Source organism: Athene cunicularia, assembly GCF_003259725.1.
Source record: "Athene cunicularia isolate RWA chromosome 1 unlocalized genomic scaffold, athCun1 chr1_part2, whole genome shotgun sequence".
NCBI classification, from domain to species: Eukaryota; Metazoa; Chordata; class Aves; order Strigiformes; family Strigidae; genus Athene; species Athene cunicularia.
Window position 1 is genome coordinate 12,708,540 of NW_020799092.1, and position 13,589 is coordinate 12,722,128.

General features: G+C 36.0%; 1 protein-coding gene across 11 annotated transcripts in view; it reads right to left on the reverse strand.

The window, feature by feature from the left end:
• Positions 1–13,589, reverse strand: part of ERC1 (ELKS/RAB6-interacting/CAST family member 1) — a 280,374-nt gene that overhangs the window by 119,284 nt on the left and 147,501 nt on the right. For 8 of the 11 annotated variants that reach the window (XM_026867111.1, XM_026867106.1, XM_026867103.1 and 5 more), the window contains one exon: positions 1,000–1,131. The exons of the other annotated variants lie outside the window; for them this stretch is intronic. In XM_026867111.1, coding sequence (XP_026722912.1) covers positions 1,000–1,131 — 132 coding nt within the window. The remainder of the gene's footprint in view (positions 1–999; positions 1,132–13,589) is intronic. 11 annotated transcript variants of the gene reach the window in all.

Sequence of the window (13,589 nt, forward strand, 5' to 3'; positions counted from 1 at the left end):
CATGCATTTTTTTTAAGGTACAAAAAGTCTGGAAAGAAGGCATTCTTGAAAGTAAATTCCATAACATTGCCTAGGATCTTAGAATACAGCAACCAGAATTATCCTCAATACATCTATCAGCAAACACCTGAGCTTGACTCTAGCCTAAAGTGAAACAGTTCCTGAAAACTTGGATTATTACTAAGATATCTGTAACTTGTTTTTTTGTTAAAGTATATGACATAAGAACACAAGTTTGGAAAAACTAATTTTAAAGTGTACTTCGTCAGAACATTTTTATTTAAATAACAAAGAGAAGGAGATAACTCCTTGCAATGCAACTGACCAAATGCTCCTGTTTGCTAATTACAGTCAAGTAAGGAACAGTGAAAAACATGGAAGAGGCTCATAAAAAGAACAGTAAGAATGACAAGTTCAGCTTCTGCTTCAAAAGCTTTATCAAGATCTCATGGAATTTTATTCACTACTCACAGTATGTTTTATGGATTACTTATGCAAGTTAAAATCAGGCACATACATGATTCTTCAGTGTATCTCATCAGTGGCACAGAATCAATTCATGTGTGTGTATGCTTGGCTCAGGCCAAGGGATCTGTCTGTATCCAGTTGTATTGCAAATCCAAAAAGACTGTGGTCCATAAACACAACTACACTAATAAAAATGATTGTCTTTACATTCAGTGAATAACAGTGAACCTAAGTATGCTTAGACACAGAAAGATAGCTTTGACAGGCAAGACAGATCAGAAGAATTACTGCTTAAAATAATACTTTAACTCAGGATACCTTATATTTCTTCTTAATTTCAAGAAAACCTTACCTATGAATACAACTTATGAAGGTTTTGCAGACTTTAAAAGTTTTTAGCTAATGTTGGAACAGAGATACAGGATCATCAAACAAAACCAGCTGTGTTTCACAGTAAAGCAGGGAAAATAGTACTTTACTGTCTAGTTACTTTCCTAAGAGGACTACCAGTGACTTTATAATATTGCAGACCTGTTTCTCAGCATTGATCCTGGCTGACTCCTCTTGTGCTAGCACCATTTCCCGCTCTGCAGTTATCTGAACACTTTCTCTGAGTGCCTCTTCCAATTCTTCAATCCGATCATCCTTTTTACGGAGATTGTCCTGGAAAATGATGGGAGACTAGGTGAAGACGACTTGTTTGGAACTACAGCCTTTTAATCAACCAAGTTTCATGCCAAACAAAATGTGTTTCTCCCTCCCAAGGTGCAACTGCAGGCAAATTATCTTCACACAAAGGAAGGAAAGATGAAGTGATGCAAGAGTAGGAGGAAGAGTATAGAAAGAGAAGAAGGCTAGCAAAGTAGGGCCTCAAAGCAAGAGTGCTTGCCCTCTGTGTTTGACATATGACAGTCCTGTCAGATTATGCAACATAGAAAAGCAAGGGTTGTTGGTAAATAAAGATTAGTAAGCAGTTCCAAAGAAGCACAGAAGCCAGAATTGGTGGGAAGGTAGCAGGCATTCAGCATTGCCCATTTGTTCACACATTCACCAGCAGGCGTGGTAAGAAGGGAAACACATCACTGCGGTTTTGAATTTGTCACTTCCATGTTAAGGGGGAGAAAAGCAAACATTAACCAAACAGTTTTCCATTGTTCAGATCAAGTCTTTAAGGAAGTTCTTAATCAAAAATTCTAGGAATTATGAAGAGTTCATCTGGGCTGTCTGAATCTCAGATATTCAAGTATCGAGACTCCCTTAAAATTTATTCTTTGATCTTCACAGTTGCAAGTTCAAATGTCCCACATATATTTAAAGACCACTGAAGAAAACCAGAATGCTCCTCAGAAAATCTACTGCTTTATTGGTTTATACAAACAGTATAACATAGAAAAACTATATACAAGAATTAATGGTATTGTTATTTGTAAAGGAGACCCTCCTTACTTTAATATTGCTAGGAAAATAATTGTATATCTCCTGCTTCTGCTGTAGCAGCTTGGACAAAAGACTGCAAAGCAGGCTGTCCTGACAGGTATATATGGATGTCTCGGCCCATGGCTGCTTAAATCCATTAGAAATGAGCAGCTTGATGGAAGATTTCTTCTTTTCTTGTCTTACAGATTGGTGTAGATCATGGGGGTTCAGATGAGGTATTACTGCACATTTAAGTTACCACATGGGCTTTTTAGCCATCTCAGCAGCATTGGAAGAATCAAAAATGTTTCCCTTTGTTTTCTGCATTTTGCTTTTTGTCACATTTACCCCTTTATCTTCTGTCCTTCTGTATTTTAGACTGAAATTTTCCATTGTTTCTCTGAAAGTGCTTCACACCATATAAAGAAAAAGGAAAAAGATGACTGACTTGGAAAAAATCTGACTTTGCAACCTTCGTAATGCAAAAATTAGTCATTGGAATTTAAAGAATGAACCTAACTCATTCCTTAATTCTAGGACTTGGGATACATCACCAAGGATGCTTCTTGTATGAACACCATTTCTTGCAGTCTTAAAACTGCCACTTTCAATGAGAGTGTTATAGCAGAGATGTAAAGCTTTGTATCAGACCAGTACAAGACCTGTGGCACCAACGCTCTTGTGTAGAGAAAGGCTAGTATTCAATCACTAGCACAAGTAACCATATTTGTTAGGCTTTGCAGGCAGAGGAGCTTTCTGCTGATGGATACTTTCCAAAGTGGATTCACGGGGCAAGTAATTGCTGATTTCTAAAGAAACAAATGTAGACATCTTCATTTAAAAAGTAAGAGTTGCAGAACATGTTTTCATACTTTTTGAATCTTTCTGAAACACTGGTAATACCTTCCAAAATTACTTTATGGTTATAATTAGCCTAACTGAAGACCCATCAAAAAGATGAGTAAGAAGTTTACAAAAATCTCCGCACAGAATATTAACTGTGCCAGACACGAAAAATATTTACTTGCCTATCTGCATTACACAATAAATATCAACTGTACTTCTTGACATGTTACTCATGGATAGCCAAGGAAGTGTGGTAGTGTAGCTCTCCATTTCAAACAACAGAAGTGGGAATGGTTCATTTGAGCAGCTGCATGTAAAACAGAAACTGCTTTAAAATAAGAATGCAAAAGAAAACTTTTTAATACATAAGGTATGTCCACTCTTCATCCCAGGCAAATATTTAAGACGTGAATTCAACTCTGTATTAACCTTGACACCACACAGTAGTCTTCAGACAGGTGAACTCTTGAGGTACAGGAGGAAGAGCAATTGGTGGTACCAAAACTAATCAAAACAAACATATATTCATATATAATTACTCTTCCTAAAATAATATGAACTTTTACATATATGCTAGAGGGCTGCAAGTTAAAAAAATCCATTGTTGGCTTATAACCAACTGTCTAGAAATGATGATCTTTTAACTTTAGTCAAATACTAATAGCCCATTCAGTAAGGAGAGATTAGTTACAAGTTTTCAGCTTCTGTCTCAGACAAACCTAGTTAAAAGATGTGCAAGCTTACTCTTTTAATGGTGTCACAATGTGTGTAACCTTATAAAACCATACTGGCAGGCGTAGCAGACTGTTGCTTGGTCAGACATCACCTCCACTAGTGCAAAACAGGTTCAAGACACTTAAATAATTATTTTGTTTCTAGCTCACGGATTCATAACTAACTGATCAGCATGTGAATTATTATTTTTTTCAAATACAAGCTGCTGTTTCAAACAAAACATAGTAATAGAGAAAAAAGTAAAGAGAAGCAAACCAGCATTTGCCTTTTAAGATAGCAGTATGTTTTTCAAATTGCTTGGCTCTAAACTCTGAAACATGACAGGCTCATGCTGACCTTCAACCTGTGTTGCTGCTACTTTCCTCTTTTTAGTTACATGAAGTATTCTACCTTTATTGTGATAAGCATTAAAATCTGGAGAAAAAACTTCTGTTAATTTTAACTACAGTTATAACCTTTTTCCTGCAGTGACTGATCCTCTGAAGCAGTGGACTAGAGTGCAAATTCAGTTGCTTCTTATATACATTAGAACATGACACCAAGGGCAACTGTATTTATTGTAATAAAATTGCAGAATGATAAACAGTGCCAGTCTCCTTTCATGAAGCTTATACAGATGACTATTCAGAAAGATAAAAAAATATTACTTACCTGTACAGTAACTTCAAGATGTATTACGTATCCAAATATCTCCATGACCCTCCCTCCCTCTCCTCCTGAGTCCCATATGCATGAGATTCCATCACAGAGTTCAAATTAAATTGGGATAGAGAAGATAGCTCTGCCTTTATGCTCACTGCTGTCAGCACAAAGAAAATGAAAAACCTATTTGACACCATAAGAGTGCCAAGAGTTCAGGCACAATAAAAATTTTTGCTACCTATATTATGTCCTGTAGCTGATTTGTATGCAAAACTCATTCTAATACATGTCTGTCTGAAACCCTGAAAGGAAAAGGAGGTGTGACTGATGCACATTTCTGGGCTTTTTCTTTCACTTCAGGAGGGAAGTGGTAGGATGTCCAGTGATACATGTTAGAAGGATGTATCAATTTCATCTATCCTGCATTCATGTGATGTGTGATCTGCCATGAAGTTTTATGAAAGTGCATGAAATAGGATATATGTTTTCACTAAGGCATTTAGGTTCAATTAAATCCAGGTTATCCTGGTAAACTCCCTATCTGTCTCTTGAACTAGACTCACAAAGGTCTTTATGGCTTAATTTCACTCTTTGAATTGGAATTCAGGTGGATTTCTCTAGTTAACTCTTGGGAAAGGTTAGTTAACAGTTTGAGATGGCAATGAAATGCTTCTTTTAACTGTTAAAAATATTTCTATGACTGGCCAATCACCTAGGTAGGGAAAGATAATTTCCATATAACCCTGGAATTAATGCAATAACATATTTTACCTGTGTGCTTTCACAGACCAGAAGGGAAGAACACATTACTGGAAGTGTTTCAAACCAGGAATCAATTGTTCTTAAACAGTTAAATTATTACATCATTACAAGCACTTACTCCTGTGAACTATTGCTCTTTCTTATTCTGTATTTCCTCAAGAAGCCATAACCTAGATAAAGAACTTCATTATAACGATCTCAGTCCATTCTAGGTTGAATAAAACTCTTTCTAGAAAGAAAATTCCTCCTTTGTGAACTGACCTTCTACTAGATAAGCGGAACCTGGGGACTCAGGACTGTTAGCTGCCTCAAGAACTACTTAAAGCTTACTCCTAGATACAAACTGTCATATAGTTATTGATACAACAAATTCTTCACCAATGTTTGGAGGCAGCCCATCTAAAAATGCTAGGGTTTTTTCACAGTTAAAAAAAAATGAGGGCCTGATTAACAGCAACTCTAAAGTGCACACTGGTGGATTAATATGAAAAGTTGAAATCTTGTTTAAGTTTCTTCCATAAAGTTCCCTTGCTTCCTCTCTTCAGCCATAACAGTGCTAAATGTGAACAGGAAAAATTGGTTCTGCTGTAGTCAGCCCATTACTGAGGAATTCTGGTTTGTCATCTCAGGAGTCTACCAAAAGATTTATTTAAATGAGAGGGAAGTGAAAGGGGAGAAAAAAAAATCTTAGTGAAAACGTATTGAAGAGAAATGCTTAATTTTTCACATTGTCTATTCTTGAACACATATAAAGCCCTCAACAAAACTTGTTCATAGTGCTATTATTGCCTGAAAATAGCTACAAATGTATTGTATACATTTGTATATGTTGTACCCATTGTATAATGTTTTTAAACATTATACATTATGTCTACAGAAATACATGAACAACTCTAGCCATTCTTATTTTTTTCTTCCAAGCTACTTTATGTTTTACCAGTCAGGTGTTACTTTGAAAAAGTATTTCCAAAATATATAGCGGTTTTGTTCTGCATAGGGAGAAATCTGAAATACACAGAACTTGCAGTAATGTGAAGAAAGGCTCCTAATCAATACTAGTTGAATTATGTCCACCATAAAGCTCTGTACTTCCCATAGCCTTCTCTGCTACTGAAGAGGAATTCCACTGCAATCTAGATTATTTATACATTTTCCTGAAGAAGAACAGAGACGAAGGAGAAGAAAAGGACAGATAGACACTATTACACAGGCCTAAGAGGGAAAGGCAGAATTGCTTATTTCTGTGAGAAACTGACATCTTTTCCTGATAGCTGTCATGCTTTTGACACTTCTTTCCTGTTACTCTAAGCTTGGTGCTCCCAACACAGCAATCAGTTAGGTATGCTGGTTTTGTATAGGCGTTTTTAATTAGCAGAAACCTAGACAGGCTAAAGTACCTTGCCAATACTAACAACCAGGTTTACCATTTAGCAGCTCATGAAGGGTGCCAACAGCTTTAACATTTTGCTTCAGCTGTTGCACAGTACCACATTTTGTATTTTTTAAAACCTACAGGGACTATGCTTCTATCTAACCACAGTGGGTCATTGCACGGACTATTGGAATGAGACCCAAGGCTGACAATACAGCTGTGAAAATGATCTGAAGTGAGCCAAAGCAATATATATCTGTAATTTTTATGGGGTTTTGTGAGAGTTTTTTTGTTTGTTTAGGTTTTGGATTCTGTTGTGTTGGGGTTTTTTTGTTGAAAGGCTAACTGGGGAAATGCTACTCTAAAAAGATTTCTTCATACATAAACCAATACTATGACTCAAGAGTCTTAAAGTGATATGGGATCACAGCAAAAAACAGTGGCAGTTTTAACTGCACTATTAATATGAAGCTCAAACCATACGTTATTCCCTTGATACAGCCCTATTCCTCTGAACTCTCCTTGCCAATGTCAGTCCTGTCATCATCATTGTACTAATATATCACAGTAGTTGTAAGACCTCCCTTTCTTAGCTCATTTTCAATCATTCAGCAAAAAAGAGCAGCAGAAGAAGCACACATGGACAGCCAGCTATAATAGTTCACTTCTCTTGTCTTCCCTCTTTTCCAAAGCTGAACATATGACAATAATTGCTAGTGATACAACACCACTGAGGAAATGTTTACTCAGCAGCTGATGCCACTGAATCTCCCCCACTCTCTCAATTTCAAAGGGAATTCCTGCAACTACCTCTGGTCTCATACACTCATTTCAATCTCTGATCCTCTCCCTTGATTCTCATCATAGTAGAGTAGCAACTGTATTTGTGCTAGGAACTGCTTCCTTTAAAGCAGCCTTCAGTTCCAGGATAGAACTAACAGTCTAGCAAGATGCTACTGCTAACCACTGTCCATTTTACTTAATGTAAAAAATCCATAATATTATTACTTTCCCTCCAAGAATACTCTCCTATCTATCTCCCCAACTTCAAACTACAGATCAACAAAACAATTTCACATCAGAAATCCGTTTCTCACACCATCTGGGAACATCCCGATGTACCCACAATCCCCCTGGAAGCCAGACGGATTAAGTGAAGTTAATTTGAAGCAAAAGATCCGTCTTAGTACAACCTGGATGCAGCTACTAACCAAATATATACATAGTAATTTAGGGAAATGTTTTGCTTAAAATACTAAAGACCAGTTTCTGTTTTCAATACCTTTACCAGCAAATATACTCATCAGCTTCACCACTGTATCTAAAGTCTAAGGATACATTTGAAGACAGGAAATAAGAATATTTAGGACTTAAATACAATAATAGGAACTTTTAAAAAGCTCAGCAAGAAAGGATCAGGAAGAATGGAATGACAGGTGTGAACTAGCAGCCAATTCATATGCATGTGTAGAACATGAAACCTATTGGGTGCAACTGATAAGAACAGAATACTGAAAAGAAAAAGCAAAACCTACACATTTAGATACTAACATCATCAGAAAATAATGAGTTTTAAAATACTGACATGAAGTATTTGAAAAGAAAAGCTTCTTGTTGGTGTATTTTCAGTGTTACACTGATAGTAGCATTTAAATAGGCAACACAGCATCACAGCATCCATAAAAATTACCATTTCGCTATTTAAAAATTACCAGTCACACTATTCAAAAGGTGAATGCACTGCTGATGTATACAGTGTCATGGTAGTATTTTCTGTTTTGTCATTTAATATTTCTCAACATTGGGGGTTTTTTTAGAGGAGAGGAGAGGACTAGTTTTAAGGGTGACAGCAATTTGGGCAGCTTAGTAAGCAAGATTAAGGAATAAAACTGAATTACAATGAAGTAAATTAGGTTTACCACTACTTGAAATGAATTAGAATACATTTTTTAAAGGAAATGTTGAAGCATTTGCTGCCACAGGTAAAGAATAAATAAATTCTGAATTCTGTCTGTCTTTAGGTCTCCATCATCACACCATCCCCTTTCCTTTTCTATTGGGCAAAACAAGAATAAGGCAGAACAGCAATTTTATTAAACAATGAGACTATGAAGTGAGCTGCAGCAATTGGACATTTTTATTCTTGGGGAGAGGTGAGTTAGAAACCATTTTCAACACAGCAAGTAAAAATAAAAGCTTGGGGCAGGAGGGGGGAATCAGAAGAAGGAAAAAAATTCAAATTTATTGCCATTTGTACTCCTATTGTTTTGCTTAAATCTGGCCCTCAATGTTTTCTACTCTCAGGAGAGACCTCCTCACAGGAACCACACCATGTTGTCAACAGTTACATTAATCTCTCTGACAGTTTTTAGGAAAGGAGATTGAACTCAGATACTAATCTTGGGGAAAAAAAATATGTAAAAAACATCTAGTGGTTAAGGTTGCTGGCACACATTCAGCTGTCCAGTCGTCACTGTACTTAAGTTTCTGGCATATCATAAAGGGTACCAACACTGCTCTTTGCCAAACAGGCAAGAAAGTACAAATAGCAGGTTTCATCTTCCACTGACACCTAATGTTTCTGCAGAAAAGACTGGGTGAAAGTGTGTCTGGAGAATAATATTCCTGATGGATCACAGAGAAATGCTAGGATGTAGGGAGTCCTCTTTCCTCTATTAAAAAATCTCAAGCCATATAATGGCTTTCTCTCACTACAAATCTCAATTTGCAGTTAAGGAAATACTGGGATAATTGGGAGTCTGCCTAATGCTAGTTGTAAATAGCGACCTTCACAAATTTTTTCCAGCTGTCTGTTAAAAACTGTAGAGCATTTTTATATTATATAAGAAGACAGAGTCAAATGGTTCATCTTTTTAAAACATGCTAAGGCAGTGAATACATCTAACCTGAACATAATAAATGTACAGTAAACTAAACCAGAAAGTGAAAAGAAACAGCAGATGTCTAAGTGTCTATCCAGGGATACGCTTATCCATTCCAAATGTCAAGTCACTTTAAGCTTAGTTTCTGTAAATGTTACGGTAAGAAGTATTCTGTAAGGAGTGCTCTCTTCTGGTCGGACACAGGAGAAGGTAATTCCTTAACAATGTATTTAATGTCATAAACATTGATTATGTAGAATGACAGATTCTGTGTCTATAAGAACTGCCATATCAAATCTAAGAACAAGGTGATATATTTATTCTGATATTCAAAAATATGTATTTTAGACAGAGGAAAAACCTGCTTCTTCCTTCTTTAATGACACAGCTGAACAATTCATATAGCAATAGAAAAATCTGTTTCTAAGACAAATCATTTTAATGTTCAAAAGTATATTATTTTTGTTATTGTTTCAACATGCAACACTGTACACATGAGCAACAATGAAGTTAGTCAGACCTTGTAAACATTCATCAGAAGAAATGGTTTTACTAAAATTGGAGACAGGGCTGTCCCCACAGCTTGCTCATGGCTCACAGCTCACACTGTAAGAATGTTAAAACACCAAAATCTCACTTAATCAAAGAAAAATAAGAAATGAGAAAGGTAAATTTACACTTAATGGTCATCCATACTACTATATATTCTGTGTGTATGCAGCTGTTTGGAGAAACAGGTATCAGATTTCTGTATGGAAAACTGGTATTAGAAACAGACCCATGTAAATACTCTTAAGGCTTAATATCTATGGAAGCTTGTCTTGATGAGCTTCCTTTAAGAAAATGGAGAATTACTGTCTTGTAAAGTCCATCAGATCCATATGTGAAAGGATAAGAGATTAAAAGGATTAATATTCCTAAGAGCAAGACCTCATCTGAGCAGATGCTGCAGGGCTTGACTTCATTCCTTCTTGTTTGTCAAGATATTTTTCCTGACGTGTCATGTTTACTTTCTGGCAATCTGTTAGCAAGTTTTCATGCCCTTTCTCGAAATAAAAGTTGTACTTTATCACTTCAATAAAGAAAAGGGAAGAAACCTTCCTTTTTATCTAGAAGCTCATTTTTAGGTGCACTACTGTCTTGCTGAGATGGAAATCCAACAGCGTAATTTTTACATGAAAACGTAATTTCATGATACTGCTATTTCATATTATATTTCATATGCACTGATTTTTGGTACTGTGAAATATTCCTCCACTATTCAATGACCTAGCATTTTTTTTCAGTCCTGTTTCTGTGATATTAAATGATAAAAATTATTAGGGTATTAACATTGAGAAAATGCCCAAGTCTTTTTTTCCATTAGAGAGCATTACAAATGAAGAATACCTGCATATACTCAATAAATCCATGTTGCTTCACACAGATATAACAAAATATGAAGTGAGGTTGTCTATTCATCATCCATACATTATCTATATCATAAAAGTAGATGTATCAAGGAATGCTTAATTATGAATTTTTAATTCCTGAAAAGAAATATAAAATTCAAATTAATCCCACCTCCCTACCTCAAGAATCTTCCCCTCACTGTAAGTCACAAAAAGCCTAGCTAAAAGATCATAATTTTTGGAACTTCTCCCAGACATCTAGGAAAGTTAGGAAAAGTTTTCTTGACAGGGAGTTATGACATGATAAGAACAAGAGCTAGTTTTTCTCAAAGCATCTGCCAGGGTTGAATATTTGCTTGTGTCTACAGTAACTGCATACACTGTGCTGAATATTACAACCCTCCAAATAAGTATAGAATACTATGTTTGTGGAATATTTTATTTTCTGTAACATATTGTAAAAACTGATGGAAATTAAAATTCCTACTGGAATATTAGATCACTAACAAATCATGATGCATGTTAAAGTCTCTACTGCATATGTATATCCTGTTTTCTAATGCATAGTCAGCTGTCACAGAATCTCTCAGAGGAAGGGTTGTGTCAGTTGATCCCCAAACTACCTACTGGTTACCACTGTGCTTAGCCCAAATATTCATAAAATAAGAGGATAATTTGCATACATTTACTCCATTTAGATTTTTTTATGAGGTATGATCGGTCTTTAGAGCCTGTATTCGTTCTTATCTGTTGCATACCTGTTCATACCTCCTGCATTTTCATTTTAAAAGGTCCTGTGTAATACTGACAGACAGTACAAAATTGACTCACATCATCTCCGATCTCAGAACCACATTTAGCTTAATTATCAAGAACATGTAACGATGTTAAGTTTCATCCTTTATGGTGACTGACAAGAAAAAGTGATCCCTTCCAGAAATGCTAAGAAATTTCTTAAAAACTGAATTGCAAACTGAATTCAAATCCTTTCAGTGCTTATTATCATGAGTTCTGCCCTAGAGGACAGAAGGAGGCTTGACCTAGAACTGACTATACCATATAGTGAAATTATAGCCACTTGCATAGGTGCTAATGGCATCTAGTCAGGCCCAAGGAACACTAACACTTAACAAGGCTGGGCAGAACAGAATTATCCAGGGACGGGGAAGTCAAAACTTCTTCCTGATGTAATTAAAGGATGAGGATTACTGGGAGAGGAAAGGATAGAAAGAGAACATTTTGATCTGAATAATCCCCAAAGATGGATCTGAGATCAATGAGAAAATACAGATCCAATATGTCAGACTGTTCTCTGGAATATAATCCTGCAGATGCAAGATGGCATTAAAGAACAGACTTCTACCAGGCTGAAATGGAGTAGCTGACAGTTTCACAGGCCTTAAAATGTTGAGCTGTGCTATCCAAGGGATAAAGAAAGTACACTCAACTCAGCTGGCAGGCAGGGCTGGAATCTGATATGGCAGTGGTCTGTATGGAAGAGAAATTAGCCAGGAACTCAGCACTTGAAATGCACTTATCCCAGGAAAACATGTAACACCATTTAACTAGCATAACCAATTTGCTTCAAAGCTGATGTTGCCTAGAAAGTTATAGAGGAAATCTTGAACTTTAAGCTTGGAAAGCTTTTCTTTAAATCTGTTTCTTCAGAAGCTTTGTACAAACTGTCCAAAAGCAAGGTCATAGATTAATTAGGGAAGAACAATTTTTGAACATTGATAGCATGTGTGTACATGCTGTGGTGCCTCATAACAAATAGTTAATTGGAATAGAATAGACTATTTCAGTTGGACGGGACCTACAATGATCATCTAGTCCAACTGCCCAACAAATCCATGGCTGACCAAAAGTTAAACAATGTTGTTAAGGACATTGTCCAAATGCCTGTTAAACACTGACAGGTGTGGGGCAGTGAGGTTGATACTTAATGAATTCAGAAGGCTCATTTCATGAGAAGGTATTTGGCTACAAATCCATTTCATTGAGCTTTGTCATTTTTTTTTCCAGTAAAAAATATTATTGAACAAAAAAATCGCACATTTGTTTAGATTGAAAATTCAGTTCTTTCACCTACAAGGATATTTTTCCTATTTAATGCTCATTATGATAAAAGAATTATATAATCACAAGGAACAAACAACATATACTTGTGTATATAATTCATAGATTAGGAATTATACATTATATTATCTAAATTCGGGTGTGTAAAAAGAAAAAAAAATAATAAATTTACTTGGTTTTACAGTTGTTTGTTAATGCATTCAAATATATTTTACATAGTTTCTGGACATACAGTTTGTCAGCAGCAATTATAGACTGATGGGTAGCTGCTGCAATACAGATCCAATAGTACACAACTCCATGCCACAAGATATTTTGAAAATTCTTCCTAAAAACTCTGGAAGATGCTGGAGTGATAGACCAAGAAAATATGCAGACACCTTCCAGATGTCAGATTAAAGTATCCATTCAAATATCATGAAATTTCAGTAAATGTTATCTTTCTAGGACAAGGGAGCATATCAATTCTGTTTCACAATAGCTTTAGTTACTTGAAGCAAAAATTTTCTACTTCAGCCCAACAGCTTGGGTTTTTTTATCCTGCTTGTAGACCAGACACTCGTTAACCTCTCAGATCTCTGGAGAGTTGTGGTTTAAGGGAACCCAGGAGGAAAAGACAAATTTGGAAAGCCATTTATCCATCTCACTAGAATTGAGACATTATGGTTTTCATTCTTTCCCCACTCCCCAAAATACCAAATTTCCATCATCAGAGCTCTCTGAATAAACGAACATTTTGTTACTGGACTCAGGAAGAAAGAAACCACATGCCTGTTAGGGACAGAGAGAGGAGGAGTGGAATATGTGCTTGGGAGCATGTTTATTTGACTGGATTGCAGACGGTCAACCAAAGAACATGCAGATCATATATTTTTAAGCATTTCATAATGTCTTATTATTAATTCCATCCAAAACCACCAAGACCAAAATTATCTGAAATTAATGCTTGTGTGTCCTGACCTCAAAGCCAACAATGGTTGCATAAACCCCCCCCCC